Below are 16,376 nucleotides of genomic sequence, written 5' to 3'. Positions count from 1 at the left end.
CCGGGCGCGGTGGCTCAAGCCTGTAATCCCAGCACTTTGGGAGGCCGAGACGGGCGGATCACGAGGTCAGGAGATCCAGACCATCCTGGCTAACACTGTGAAACGCCGTCTCTACTAAAAAATACAAAAAACTAGCCGGGCGAGGTGGCAGGCGCCTGTAGTCCCAGCTACTCGGGAGGCTGAGGCAGGAGAATGGCGTGAACCCGGGAGGCAGAGCTTGCAGTGAGCTGAGATCTGGCCACTGCACTCCAGTCCAGGCGACAGAGCGAGACTCCGTCTCAAAAAAAAAAAAAAAGAAAATGAGTGAGAATGTTTTCCAACATTTTAAATATTTTGCTTCACTCTCTTCTTATTTGGATGAACTTTTAAGAGATGTTTGATGTAATTTTTATTCTCATTCCTAGATAGCTAGGATGTTTTCTTCCCTCAGCTTCTTTCAAGACTTTTGCTTAGTCTTTATTTTCTTCATTTAAATATGATGTGCCTAGGTGTAGACTTTTGGGTACCTAACCTACTTGGTGTTCTTTGAGGTCCTTGAATCTGTGGTTTGCTGTCTGTTCTTAATTTTGGGAAATTCTCAGTCATTACTGCTTCAAATATTACTTCTCCAGAACATTTTGTTTTTACATAAGCTTTTTCATTGAAATATAATATACATAGAAAAAGATGCACATATTCTAAATGCACAGCTCAATGCGTTAACATAAAGTGAACATATTTATATAACCTACAAACAAGGCATAAAAAAGAATTTTGTTACTAAGGCATTCTCATTCTTTCTACTGCCACACCCTCTCATAAAGTATCCAGTATCATCCCACAGGTTAGTTTTTAAAAATTTTGTTGTATTATATAGAGTATACATGCTCATATTTCTTACATGGGTATGTTGTGTACTGGTGGGGACTGGGCTTCTAGTATACCCATTACCCAAATGAGGAACATGACATCCAATAGGTAATTCACCAACCCTTGCCCCGCAATCCATCCTCCACACTTTTGGAGTCCCCAGTGTCTATGATTTTCATCTTTATGTCCACATGTACCCATTGTTTAGCTCCCACTTATAAGTGAGACCATGTGATATTTGATTTTCTGTTTCTGAGTTAGTTCACATAACATAATGGCCTCCAACTACTTCCAGGTTGCTGCAAAAAACGTAATTTCATTTATGACTATGTGGTACTCCATGGTGTAAATATACCACATTTTCTTTATCTGAACAACCATTGATGGACATTTAGAGTGGGTCCCTGACTTTGCTATTGTGAATAGTGTTGCAAGAACATGAATGAAGGTGTGTTTTTATATAAGTATTTATTTTCTTTTGGGTATATACCCAGTAGTGAGATTGCTGGATTGAATAGTAGTTCTATTTTTAGTTCTTTGAGAAATTTCTATATTATTTTCCACTGAGGTTGAAATAATTTATATTCCCACCAACAATGTGTAAGTGTTCCCTTTTCTCCACATCCACACTAACATTTGTTGTATTTTGATTTTTTAAAAATTGTGCTTTATGTTCTAAGTTACATGTGCAGAACGTGCAGTTGTGTTACATAGATATACACATGCCCTGGTGGTTTGCTGTATCCATCAACCCATCATCTACATTAGGAGAATGTTCTCATTCTCACCCTGTGAGATGCCAGCTCCTCCTTTTGCCCTCTGCCATGATTGAAAGCTTCTTGAGGCCTCCCCAGAAGCCAAGCAGATGCTGGTGCCATGCTTCCTGGACAGCCTGCAGAACTGTGAGCCAAGCAAACCTCTTTTCTTTATAAATTCCCAGTCCCTTCCTCCCTCCCTCCCTCCCTCCCTCCCTCCCTCCCTCCCTCCCTCCCTCCCTCCCTCCTTCCTTCCTTCCTTTCTCTTTTTCTTTCTTTCTTTCTTTCTTTCTCTTTCTTTCTTCTTTCTTTCTTTCTTTCTTTCTTCTTTCTTTCTTTCTTTCTTTCTTTCTTTCTTTTTCTTTTCTTTTTTTTTTTTAACAAGGTCTTACTTCGTCACTCAGGCTGGAGTGTAGTGGTGCGATCTTGGCTCACTGCAACCGCTGCTGCCAGGGTCCCAGTGATTCTCATGCCTCAGGCTCCCAAGGAGCTGGAATCACAGGCATGTGCCACCATGCCTGGCTAATTTTTTGTATTTTAGTATACATGGGGTCTTGCAATTTTGCCCAGGCTGGTCTTGAACTCTTGGACTCAAGCAATCCACCTGCCTTGGCCTCCCAAAGTGCTGAGATTACAAATGTGAGGCACCTCACATGACCTCAGCTATTTCTTTATTTTTCCAATATTAAAAAAAAAGTTTTAATTGACACATAATTGTACATATTTATGGGATACAATTTGATGTTTCAATACACATATATGTTATACAATGATCAAATTAGGGCAGCTAGCATTTCCATCATCTCATGTATTTATGTTTTTTTTTGTGTGGTGAGAACATTCACAAGCCTCTCTTCTAAATATTTTGTATTATACAATACATTATTGTTAAGCATAGTCACCCTGTTGTGCAACAGAACACTAGAACTTATTCCTTCTATCTAATTGCAACTTTGTACCTGTTGACCTACCTCTCCCCATCTTTCTTTTCTCCCTCCCCTCCCCACTCAGTCTCTGGTAATTACTGTTCCACTTCCTGCTTCTACAATATCAACTTTCCTATTTGTTTTTCTGTGTTTGACTTTTTCACATAAAATTATATCCTCCAGGTTCATCCATGTTGTCCAAATGACAGGGTTTCATTTTCTTTTATGGCTGAAAAGTATTTCATTGTGTATATTTACCACATTTTCTTTATATGTTTATCCATTGTTGGACACTAATTTGATTCCGTATCTTAGTTATTGTAAATAGTGCTGCAATAAACATGGGAGTGCAGATACGTTTTCAACACGGCACATATACACCATGGAATACTATGCAGCCATAAAAAAGGATGAGTTCGTGTCCTTTGTAGGGACATGGATGCAGCTGGAAACCATCATTCTCAGCAAACTATCGCAAGAACAGAAAACCAAACACTGCATGTTCTCACTCATAGGTGGGAACTGAGCAATGAGATCACTTGGACTCTGGAAGGGGAACATCACACACCTGGGCCTGTTATGGGGGCGGGGAGAGGGGGGAGGGATTGCATTGGGAGTTATACCTGGTGTAAATGATGAGTTGATGGGTGCTGACGAGTTGATGGGTGCAGCACACTAACATGGCACAAGTATACATATGTAACAAACCTGCACATTGTGCACATGTACCCTAGAACTTAAAGTATAATAATGAAAAAAAAAAAAAAAGAAAACTATTGGCAAGGATGTGGAGAAAAGGGAACACTTACATGTGGTTTTTAGGATTGTAAATTAGTACAGCAATTATGAAACAGAGTAGGAAATTTCCTCAAAATATTAAAAACAAAACTACCCTATTATCCAGCAATCCCCCTACTAGGGATATATTCAGCTATTTCTTTATAGCAATGCAAGCAATGCCTACTACAGGTGGTTCCTAATGTTGGATCCACATACAGATAGGAAACCTGAGACTCTGTGGTGGTCAAACAGTCTGCAGTTTCTACAGTGTCATTACAAACCTTGATCTGGCTAACACCAAGATCTGTGACACAGTTCTGCTGAGGACTCTGACAGCTACTTTGCTGAAAATGTTTGTGGCTCTGGACCAGGCTCAGAATCAGCACAACCTCATCTGTCATTTGTAGTGTAAGACGGGTCTGAGCCTCAGCCCCAGGACTTGTTGCCTAAATTCTTGAGACCTCAGCTGTGCTTTCTTCTCCCACACCTTCCCACATGCCAACCCTGGGGATATGCTTGACTCTGTTTCAGCCCCCTGTGACCAGTGAGCAGAGCTACTTCTGTACTTTGTCCTCAAGCAGCAAAGTCCCACACTCAAGCTTTTGGGGAAGATGCCAATGATGACATTAGCAGGTGAAGCCCAAAGACAGCATTCTGGCAAGGAGGCGATATTGGGGTAGAGTCATTTTTCTTATGAAGCATTTGAGGGCCCCCGTGGCCATCAGGTTTCCTGGTGAGTTGGAACAGAGGCAAGGAGTCACAAGTGTAAGTCTTCCTCTTTAGTGAGACTCTACAGTAGATGCTTGTAATCCCAGCTGAGGCAGGAGGGTTGCTTGAACCCAGGAGGCAGAAGTTGCAGTGAGCCAAGATCTCGCCACTGCATTCCAGCCTGGGAGACAGAGCAAGATTCTGTCTCAAAAAAAAAAAGAAGAAGAAGAAAAGATGAGCCTGGAATATGGTGAGGAATTGCTTAAGAACTGAGGGGAACATGACAAAAGGACTCAGAATCCAGTCATTAGAAGGTAATTTGAGCACCAAAGTAAGTAATGTTATAATGGATTATAACCCATTGAACACAACTGAATTCATGATTAGTTTATTTATATCATTATTCCATAATATCCATAACGCTATAAATAAATACATGAATACATTACAAACTTGATAGGGAATATCTAGTTATATAGTATATTTACACAGTAGCAAAGAATCGACCCACAAGTAGATATAGCATCAATGAATCTACCCACAAAGTGTTTCTTAATTACAAATGCAGGAAGAATGACATTATGGTGGAGGACACAACCAGACACTGTCATCAAAAATCAAAGTAAACATCACCCATAATGGACAGATTGAAATTATTTGTCACCAGATACGATGCAATAAGAAGTCAAAGCATCTTCTGTGATATTCCTGCCAAAGCTGCATAACCAGAATCTGATTATGAGAAAACCTCAGATAATCCCACATTGGGAGACATTTTAAAACCTGCCAACCTATGCTTTTCAAAAGTGACAAGGTCAAGGAGGTTAAGGAAAGACTGAGGAACTGTGTGAGGCTGTGGTTGACTAAGGAGACATGACAACTAGTTGCAAAATGTGATTCGGGATACTAAACGGGATTCTGAAATGAATATAATGAATATCATTGGGATTTATTGAGAAAACAGTAATGGAAATGAGGATTAGATGGCCCTAGCGCATCAATATTAATTTCCTGAATTTGAAGGTTTTATTTTGGTTATATGGTCAAATTGCCTTGCTTATAAGAGCTATATACTAAAATACTTCAGGTTTGGAACTTTAGGTCAGAAATTGCTCTCAAATGTTCAAAATAGAGAAAGTATTCTGTACTTTCAACTTTTTGTTCCATTTATAGTTATTAAAATTACATAAATATATATGCATTTGTATATATATGTGTATATATAGATATGCATATATAGAGATATGCATATACATAGATAAATGATATATATAAAGTCAACAATGGACTCATATCTAAACTATGCAAGCCCTTCACAAAAGATTTGATATTGCCAAATCACTTGGCATCATGAAGCTTCACAGAAATGCAAATTAAAACTATAGTAAGATATTATTACACACACATCAAAACAGTTAAAATGAAAAAAACATATACTAAGGGTTGGCAAGAAAGAGAAGCAGTTGGCACTCTCAATAAAATTGTAAATTTATTAAACCATTTGGATAATTCTTTGGCAGTCATTAATAAAACTGAACACATGCACATCCAGCAAGTATGCTCATAATTATATCAACAGAAATCCTTATACTGGGATAACAATATATTAGAGTAATAACAGCACTATTCACAATAACCACAAACTAGAATCAACTCAAAAGTCCGTAACAACACAATGAAAAGATAAATTTTGAAATTGTTATGAAATGAAACACTCTAAAGTAACCCTAACTTACATACTGCTATTTGTGATAACATGAATGAATCTCACAAGCAAAATAAAGTGAAAATACTAGATACTTGGCCGGGCAGAGTGGCTCACACCTGTAATCCCAGCACTTTGGGAGGCCGAGGAGGGTGGATCACCTGACATCGGGAGTTCGAGACCGGCCTGACCAACATGGAGAAACCCCATCTGTACAAAAAATATAAAATTAGCCGGGCATGGTGGCGCATGCCTGTAATCCCAGCTACTTGGGAGGTTGAGGTAGGAGAATCGCTTGAACCCGAGAGGTGGAGGTTGCAGTGAGCTGAGATTGCACCATTGCACTCCAGCCTGGGCAACAAGAGTGAGACTCCATCTCAAAACAGCAACAACAACAACAACAACAACAACAAAAAACCCAGAAAAATAAAATACTAGATACTAAAAACTACATGATATGATTTCATTAATATTAAGTTCACAAACAGGCAACACTAACCTATGGCATAATACTGGAGTTATATAGTGAGAGAGGAAGGTAGGAGGAGACATAAAAGGGCTTCTGGGGTCCTGGCAGAATTATTTTTCTTGACCTGTGTGTTGATTACACAGATATATTCAGTTCATGATAGTTCATTGAGCTATATACATTTAGGATGTTTCTAACATTCTATTTGTATATTACACTCCATTGCAAAGGTTTATTTAGAAAGAAGTTGTTTGTATTCACAATTCCACTCAAGCTGAGGTTTGCATTACTCTGTCACTGTGGAGGGCTTCAGCCAGATGCCCTCCTGACCATCCATTTGGGCAATGATAGGAAATCTCTGCAATGTGAGAAGCACTGAACTGGGAATTAAAACCTGGATTCAAAAACGAAGATTATGTACTGATGCACTGGAGACACTTCACCCCACTTACTCACCAATTCCTCATTTCTAGTAATACAGTAGGGATTAGGCTAGTGGATCTCTGAGACCCCTTCTGTCTCTAATTATCTACATTTCTTTCATTCTTTGAAAGGACCAGGCAGAAGTCTCAGCAGAAAGGAGGAACAGAGACCCATTTTTCAAGAAATAAAATGATTGTTTTAAAGAAAGCCATTGAGATCATTTTATCTAAAACAAGGTAGTGCACTTCTTTTAGAGTTCAGAGCTACGTGAGCCAAGAGGTAAAATAACTGTTTCTCTTTGTCTCAGATAAATTATTCATCAAAACCTCGACTGACTCAAATTCTAAAGGTTACAAAACCACACCCTAATTGTAATCAACGTGTGTTGCAACTGTTGAGTTGGTTAATATGTATCGGAAAGTCACTGATTATCCTGAGTAATGAAATACTGCCTCAGAGTACATGGTAAGTAAATGTTGGTGTCTCTGGTGGACTGAATTTCTTGTTTGGAGGGAATGATGTAAGAGTTAGGAGATAGGGTTCCAGCCTCGGCCCTGTCATCTTCAGTCTCTGTGTCCTTGAACAAAATACTGAATCTCTAAGGCCCAGCTTCCTTATCTCTAAAGTGGGAATAATTTTACCATAGGCAAGGGTAATTGAGAGAATCAAAAGAGTTATGATGGGTATAAAAACTCTCTGTGAATTGTCAGAATCCCTGTAAACATGTTTGATAAATCATTGTTGATATGGGATCTTGACAAAGCTTGAATTTTCCTTATTGCAGTTAGAAATAACTGCACGAATCCAGTATTATTTCCAATAGCCAAGATATGGAAATGACCTAAGTGTTCATGGACAAATAAATGGATGAAGAAATTGTAGTGCATATTTATATACTCAGTGGAATATTTTTTAAACTTAAAAAGGAGATATTGCCTTTTGCATCAACATGGAATGAACCTGGAGGATATTATGCTAAGTGATATGAGCTAGATACAGAGGAAAAAAGACTGCATGATTTCACTTATATGAAAAATCTTTAAAAAGTCAAATACATAGAAACAGAGAGTAGAATGGTGGTTACCAAAAGTGGGAGGGGGAGAAAATGGAAAAAAGTGCATCAAAGAGCCCAAATTTGTGGTTAGATAGGATGAATAACTCTAAAGATCTAATAGACAGCAAGAGCACTATAGTTAATACACTATCCTGAAAATCTGCTAAAAGAGTAGATTTTAGGTGCTTATACCACAAAAAAGAAGGTAATTGTAGAACTGACGAATATGTAAACTTGTTTAACTGTAGTAATCATTCCACTGTTTATGTCTACCAATGTTGTATACCTTAAATACATACAATAGAAATAAATAACTGTGCTAGTCATTTAGAATGCCACAATGATATCTTTACAGAATATGCCTTTGTACAAGCATTGCCATTAATGATCCAGAAATGTGTGTATCATTTTAGTGATATATAGAGCCTCATGACCACTAAATGTCATCTTCTGTTCAGGTCTGCACAACTGTGTTTGTTCTGTGCTGTGGGTCTGTTTAATGATTTCCCTACCTCCCATTCACCACTGAAGCACATGCCTGTTGTTCTGCCTATAGTTCCCCTTCCTTGCTGTGGAATATTTCATTCCATTATTTCTGACATAGACCAAAAAAACAATAGAAACAGTTGTGTCTGGAGGCGAGCGGGAGGTGGAGAAGCCATAGTTTCTGAGCTCTTACCCACTTAATTCTCTGAGATTGGCTCTTTCCTCAGTTACACTGAGTAAGTTTCAGCTCTTCAGTAACAGAGAGGGGAGAAACCCTAGCTTTTATTTCTTCTGTTGAGAATGTACAGCCCTGTTATTTTGTGAACAGTGTGGTGTAGATTCAGACTGATGAATGTTTTTAGGATTTATTTTATTTTGCTAAAACTGTTCACAAGTCAGCTCAGGTGTAAGTGATAATATACTGCAGCGGGCATCAGATCTCAGTTCAAATCCCAGCCTGCATTTATGAGCTGTGGAACACTGAATAGGTCATCTCTTCTCCTAGAGTCTCCCTTTTCCCATTTGAAAAATATGAAATAATCTTCTCAGCTGTCCAGTGTTTTCCAGGGGGTTTAATGGAAAAAGGTGTGTATGTTTACTTAGCTAGTTAATTGATAATCTGTTTAGCCATTTAAGATGAGTGAGATTGTCAGCTATTTTATGTTTAGGCAGCTGTAATGTTAGTACTACACTGAAATATTTCAAAAGGATCCATTTTCAAGGAAAATGATCTAGTGTTTGAGACAGCATTATAGTGTTGCAGTCTTGTTGATCCTTAGCTCAGCTAGGTCCGAGTTGTTGTCTCATGCAGGAAGAATTACGCACACAGACACAGGAGAGTGAGTGGAGTAGAATTTATTAAGTGAAAGGAAAACTCTCAGCAAAGAGAGAGGCCCTGAAAGCAGGTTGCGGATTGCTACTTCACAGTTGAATACCAGGATTTTTACAGAAAAGCTGATGAGGCTGGGATCCTTATTTGCATAAGGCGTGAATTCCTGGTGTTTCCACCCCTTCCTTCCATTGCGCATGTGGACTGTTAGTGTAAGCCACTCCATATTGATTTAATTCTCTTACTGCACATGTGTTAAAGGTAGGAATTTTTCACTGCGGGCATATTTAGGCAAGCTCTCTGTGCAAGTTCCCTTATCTGCACAAAACATCTAGTGTAAGTGCTTGGGGTTTGTGTGGATTGGGCAATGACCTGGAAGGGTTGGAGGTTCTCTGGGGACCCTTCCCTTACTGCCTGCCTAAAGCAAGCTGGCTACCTCCTCTCAATAGGATAAATATTATTTTATATACGAGGGATATAATACACAGATTCCCCTCAAAGTCATATTTCCAACTGTTCATCAATCTAAGAATCCAAAATTTTGAATATTTTTTTGATGAAATAATTTATTTCATTGGTTCTCAATTTTGGCTGCACAGTGGATCCACCTGGGGTTTTGAAAAAAACCTAGGCCTGGCCAGGCACAGTGGCTCATGCCTGTAATCCCAGCACTTTGGGAGGCCAAGGCGGGCGGATCACCTGAGGGCAGGAGTTCGAGACCGACCTGGCCAACATGGTGAAACCCTGTCTCTGCTAAAAATACAAAATCAACCAGGCATAGTGGTGCATGCCTATAATCCCAGATACGCCGGAAGCTGAGGCAGAATCGCTCGAACCCAGGAGGTGGAGGCTACAGTGAGCTGAGATCTTGCCCTTACACTCCAGCCTGGGCAACGAGAGCGAAACTCCAGCTCAAGAAAAAAAGAAAAACAAAACAAAACAAAACAAAAACCTGGGCTCTGCTTCAGACTAGTTAAACCAGAATCTCCAGGGTGGGGCATTGGAAATGAGAACAAGAAAAAAAGAACACCTTATTTTTATCTTTTTCAGTGAGCCAATGTTCATTCAGAAGAGAGATTAAAGTGCTTTTTACTGACTAGTCACAGTCAGAGTTAGAATCACAGGTGGATTAACAGGGAGTGTTATAAAAGCCTTGAAGTGAAAGCCCACAGTTTTCTTACTAAGAAGAGAAGCCTTCAATGGATCCAGCTGTGGCTCTGGTGCTCTGTCTCTCCTGTTTGTTTCTCCTTTCACTCTGGAGACAGAGCTCTGGAAGAGGGAGGCTCCCGTCTGGCCCCACTCCTCTCCCAATTATTGGAAATATCCTGCAGTTAGATGTTAAGGACATGAGCAAATCCTTAACCAATGTAAGTAGGCTTTATGCTCCTCTAGTAATGTACAAGGTGTATTTAACCTCACGATTCCTAAAGTTTTATTTCATTTTAAAGTGATAAATGGTAATTGAATATATTAATGGGGTGCAGTATTACATTTTGACACATGTATACATTGTGAATTGATCAGGGTAATTAGCATATCTGTCATCTCAAATATTTGTCATTTCTTTGTAATGAGGACATTTAGAATCCTCTTTTTTAGCTGTTTTGAAATATACAGTACATTAACATTAATAATAGTCACCTTGCTGTCCAGTAGAACACCCAAGCTTATTCCTCCTATCTAACTGTAACTCTGTACCTGTTGACCAAAGCATTCCCTTATATGGCCCATTTCCACCTGCCAGCCTCTGGTAGCCACCATTCTAATCTCTACTTCTATGAATTCAACTTTTTAAGATTCCACATAGAAGTGAGATCATATATGATATTTGTCTCTCTATGCCTGGCTTATTTTATTAATATGATGTTCTCTAGATTCATCCATGCTGTCATAAATAAGAATATTTTTTCCTTTTTAAAGGGCTAAATAACATTTCATTGTACATATATGCCACATACAAAATCGATTAATTTATTGATGAACACTTAGGTTGTTTCCATATTTTGGCTATTATCAATGGCACTGCAATAAACATGGAAGTACAGACATCTCTTCCACATACTGACTTCAATTCCTTTGGGTATACACTGGTAGTGGGATTGCTGGATCATCTGATAGTTCTATTTTTAGTTTTTTGAGGAACATCCATACTGTTTTCTCAAATCACTATGCTAATTTACATACCCAAGGTTCACTTTATTCCACATCTTTGTCAACACTTGTTATCTTTTTATCTTTTTGATAATAATAATATCTATAAGTTGTGATGAGATATCTCATTGTGGTTTTAATTTGCATTTCTCTGATGATTAAATTTGTTGAGTATTTAAAAAAATATATCTGTTCGCCATTTGTATGTCTTCTTTTGGAAAATGTCTACTAAAATCCTTTGCCCATTTAATTAATTAATTAATTAATTGAGACAGGGTTTTGCTCTGTTGTAGGCTGCAGTGTAGTGATGGGATCACAGTTTGCTGCAGCCTTGAGCTCCTGGGCTCAAGCCATCCTTCCACCTTAGTCCCCCAAGTAGCAGGGACTACAGGTGTATGCCACCATGCCTGGATAATTTTTTAATATTTTGTAGAGATGTGGTCTCTCTGTTGTTCAGACTGGTCTTGAACTCTTGGGCTCAAGCAATCCACCCACTTTGGTCTCTCAAAGTGCAGGAATTACAGGCATGAGCCATTGCACTTGACCCTTTTGCTCATTTTAAATAGAATTATTTGTTATTGAGTAATTTGAGTGTCTATATATTTTGAATATTAGCCCCTTATCTTATGTCTGAGTTGCAAATATTTTCTCCCAATCCGTGGATTGTCTCTTGACTCTATGACTTGTTTCCTTTGCCGTGCAGAAGGTTTTTAGGTGGTCAGAATCTCATTTGTCTGCTTTTGCTTTCATTGCCTGTGCTTTTAGGATCATATCCAATAAATCTTTGCCTAGACCAATGACATGGAGTTTTTCTCTATGGTTTCTTTTAGTAGTTTTTAGTTTCAGGTCTTATACTTAAGATTTTAATTCATTTTGAGTTAATTATTATATAAGGGGTGAGATTAGGATTCTGTTTTATTCTTTTGCATATGAATATCCAGTTTTCCCAACACCCTTTGCTGAAGAGTGCTTTCCCCATTGTATGTTCTTGGCACCTTTGTCAAAAATCAATTGACTATAGATGTGTGGGCTTATTTCATGGTTTTCTATCCTTTTCCTCTAATCAATGTGTCTGTTTTTATGCCAATGGTATGCTGTTTTGCTTACTATAGCTTTGTAACATATTTTGCAATTCAATAGTGTGATGCCTCCAGCTTTATTCTTTTTGGTTAATATTGCTTCGGCTATTTGGGGTCTTTTGTGGTTCCATACAAATTTTGAGATTTTTTTTCTGTTTCTGTGAAAAATGAGATAAAACTTTTGATAAGGATTGCACTGAATCTGTATATTGCTTTGGGTAGTATGGACATTTTACCACTGTTAGTTTTTCCAATCCATGAACATGGGATATTTTTGCATTTATCTGTGTCATCTTCAATTTCTTTCATCAGTGATTTGTAGTTTTCAGTATATAGATGTTTCTCTTCCTTGGTTAAATTTTTTCCTAAGTATTTTATTTTTTGATCCTACTGTAAATGGATTGTTCTCTTAATTTCTTTTTCAGGTAGTTTGTTGTTAGTATATAGAAATGCCACTGATTTTTGCATGTTGATTTTGTATCCTGAAAGTTTACTGAATTTATCAATTCTAGCACTTTTGTTCTGAAGTTTTTAGGATTTTCTACATATGAGATTATGTCATCAGGAAACAGACAATTTCACTTCACCCTTTCCTATATGAATATTCCTATATGAATATTTTCTATCTTTAGTCTAATTGCTCTGACTAGGACTCCCAGATTTTTTAGTATAGATGACAGGACACCTGCATCAGGATCCCTATGGGAGGAACTTTGCAGGGGATCCTGAAGCAGCATCCCAGAGCCTGATTATTCATCAAAATATGCACATTGGGAGCTGAAAAATTGCTCAGGCATCACAGGTTGACTAAGCAGGCTTCAAATTTGGACCTTCTGTTTATCAGTTGTGGGACACTGACAATGAATTTGAAATTCTTTAAAATTAATCTGTCTTATCTGTAAAATAAATAAATCTAGCTCAAAGTGTTGATGTGATGATTAAGTGTAATAACCTGCATACTAATTTCTTGGGCCACTGCCTGGCACATTGAAGGCACTGTATATGTGCAACTAAAACAATAATCATTATCTTTATGTAAAATCCACAAATATTTGAAGCTGTATTTGACAGAATAATCATATCAACATTATGATGCTAGTATCAGTCTGAATCATGGACAATATATAGACCAAATACTGAGTTTTGCTACTATTTGAACCTCCTTTTCTATGTTCAGTTCTCAAAAGTCTATGGCCCTGTGTTCACTGTGTATTTTGGCCTGAAGCCCATTGTGGTGTTGCATGGATATGAAGCAGTGAAGGAGGCCCTGATTGATCATGGAGAGAAGTTTTCTGGAAGAGGAAGTTTTCCAGTGGCTGAAAAAGTTAATAAAGGACTCGGTAAATGTGCATGTATTGTGTGTATGTGTACATGTGTATGTATTGGGCAGTGGTTATAGGGATGGGAAGGATGGAAAACAGAGGCTTGAAGAGCTCCTGAGGCAGAACTTGACCCATCCACGTGGCTGCCAAGTGTCAGCTCTCTTGTCCTTGTTTGGAATCTCCCTCCTAGTTTCTGTTTTCTGTTCTGTTAGGAATCCTTTTCAGCAATGGAAAAAGATGGAAGGAGATCCGGCGTTTTTCCCTCATGATTCTGCGGAATTTTGGGATGGGGAAAAGGAGCATCGAGGACCGTGTTCAAGAGGAAGCCCTCTGCCTTGTGGAGGAATTGAGAAAAACCAATGGTGAGTGACTTTTTTTTTTCCCTGAAAAATGTTTTCTAAAATTTATTTTGATTTATTTTAAAATTGATACATAACCTTTATACATATTTATGGGGGTACATGTAATATTTTGTTACATGTACAGAATGTGTAATGATCAAGTTAGGGTGTTTAGGATATGCCTCACATTGAACATTTATCATTTCTATATGTTGAGAACATTTCAAGACCTGTGTTCTAGCTATCTTGAAATATGCAATACTCTGACATTAACAGACTGCTATCTTCTCTAATGACATCCCTGGAAATCTCCTAGGGGTGGCTAGATCTCTCATGATAGGCAGTGATTGTCAGTCCTCATATGGAGGGGGGAGGTTTGAAGCAGAGAGCCAAGGGAGCTTTTGTGCACCTATGCTTGTTATGTTTGTACACAATGACTGTGCATACAGTGTGAGTATAAAAGTCTTATTTAATCCTATTCTGTCCCAGGCTTGGTTTGTTTTCAAATCATTACAGAATTAATTTAGAAGATTTTGTCTCATTTTTTTCAAATTATTAAAGAGCAATGTTTTTCCCATAGTGTAATTCTGGATTATCTATTCTAGAACATTTCACCAGGGAATACTTGTGGCACAGACATAGTGGGAATGACTTCTTTACATCTTTTAGGCATGGAACAACTGACGTGTACTTTCATTTTGTTGGTCTATATTTGTACAGTCAGCCTCACTAACATATCTGGGGGTTTCTTCTGAGGTCTATATCTACAATTTCTACCATAATGATGCTTATCTATGGTTTTAAGAGACTAGGCATCTTTAGTGTAGCTTTTATCAATTTTAATTTCCCTGTTAATTAAGAACTAATTAAAATGATCAGCTGGAGTATTTAATGTTACTATTTACTGTAATGTTTTATATATTTTAAGAAAATATATGCTATAACAGTCTTTCAATTAAAAAAATGCCAAATTATAAAATGTTTATTTAAATAAATTTTAAGTATTATTAATAACTCTTTATCCTACCTTCCCTAGTTGTACATTAGCTCTGTATTCAGCTTTGTTTGTATTTTCCTTCATCTTTGTTTGTGTATTAATCATGTTTTTTATTTTCTATATTTTTTTTTTTTTTTGAGACAGAGTCTGGCTCTGCCGCCCAGGCTGGAGTGCAGTGGCCGGATCTCAGCTCGCTGCAAGCTCCGCCTCCCAGGTTTATGCCATTCTCCTGCCTCAGCCTCCCGAGTAGCTGGGACTATAGGCGCCCGCCACCTCGCCCAGCTAGTTTTTTTTTTTTTGTATTTTTTAGTGGAGATGGGGTTTCACCATGTTAGCCAGGATGGTCTCGATCTCCTGACCTCGTGATCCGCCCGTCTCGGCCTCCCAAAGTGCTGGGATTACAGGTTTGAGCCACCGCGCCCGGCCTATTTTCTATTTTTTTATGATGCTTTGACATCTTGGGGATTTTGTGGTCCTAGAAGGGACTGCCCCTCCCAAAGTCAGACAGTTCCTAGAGATAGCAAATATCTTGTCCACAGCATGTCTCTGATTTACAAAGCAAACTCTCCAGAGCCAGAGCCCCATCCACCTTCTTTATCAAACTCTCACACATGAATCCAATATAGTTGTCCCTCCTTATCAGTAAGACATTGTTCTAGAACTCCTCTTGGATACCAAAATCCACATATGCTCAAGTCCCTTAAATATGGCATAATATTTGCCATATATTTGGAGAATATTGACAATATTATTTATAATATTTCCCAATATTAGAGAATATTGACAAGAAAAAAGGTCTGTACATGTTCTGTACAGATACTTGTTTTTGCTCTGAATATTTTTGATTTGGGGTTAGTTGAATTCATGACACACCATGGATACAGAGTGCTGCCTGTATTCTCCTTGTCTTAAATCATTACAGAGCCAGTTATGGGACAACTATGGACCACTCCTATAATTCCAGAGCCCACAGAAATTGTTCAAACTATCTATTCCCAGGCTTACTCAGTCTATCCACCCTATCTCACTCATTTCTTCCTGTGAAAACACCAATGAAGGCTCAGCCCCATGGTTTCTTTTTGCTCTTGCTGCCTCCTGACCAACCCTGGTACTTCCCCATGTGGCTCCCTGCACCCTCAATATGGTGTGGAGTGCCCCTCCTCTAGGAACTGCGAGCAATGAACTGTCTTTTCAAGGGCAGTCTGTTCTGGGGCTACCTGATCTGTTGACCTCACCAAATCTAAATAGAAACAAAATCCTCAGTGAATATTAAGACAATTGGATTTGGGATTAAAAGTTATTTATCCTCTCCCCATCCCAGTTGGACTCACCTATAATGTTCTTGTCATAATAAGTCTGATTTTCAGCTTGGATTACAAATTATCCTAATTTTTATTATCTGCCTGATATAGTATGGATGTGTGTTCCCATTCAAATCTTATATTGAAATGTAATCCCCATACTGGAGGTGGGGCCTGGTGAGAGGTGATTGGATTATGGGG

The 16,376-nt window shown here is 38.4% G+C and overlaps 1 protein-coding gene across 2 annotated transcripts in view; it reads left to right on the top strand.

Moving 5' to 3' along the window:
• Positions 1–9,980: 9,980 nt before the first annotated feature.
• The window catches only part of LOC117083693 (cytochrome P450 2C18), a 36,988-nt gene continuing 30,592 nt past the window's right edge, over positions 9,981–16,376 (top strand). The window contains exons 1-3 of one of the 2 annotated variants that reach the window (XM_033211640.1): positions 9,981–10,351; positions 13,392–13,554; positions 13,749–13,898. In XM_033211640.1, coding sequence (XP_033067531.1) covers positions 10,184–10,351; positions 13,392–13,554; positions 13,749–13,898 — 481 coding nt within the window. In that variant the 5' untranslated portion in view covers positions 9,981–10,183. The remainder of the gene's footprint in view (positions 10,352–13,391; positions 13,555–13,748; positions 13,899–16,376) is intronic. The other variant, XM_033211650.1, reaches the window with a different exon arrangement.

This window comes from Trachypithecus francoisi, unplaced genomic scaffold, assembly GCF_009764315.1.
Source record: "Trachypithecus francoisi isolate TF-2019V2 unplaced genomic scaffold, Tfra_2.0 Contig00382, whole genome shotgun sequence".
Taxonomy (NCBI): Eukaryota; Metazoa; Chordata; class Mammalia; order Primates; family Cercopithecidae; genus Trachypithecus; species Trachypithecus francoisi.
This window is presented reverse-complemented; position numbering and strand designations above follow the sequence as displayed.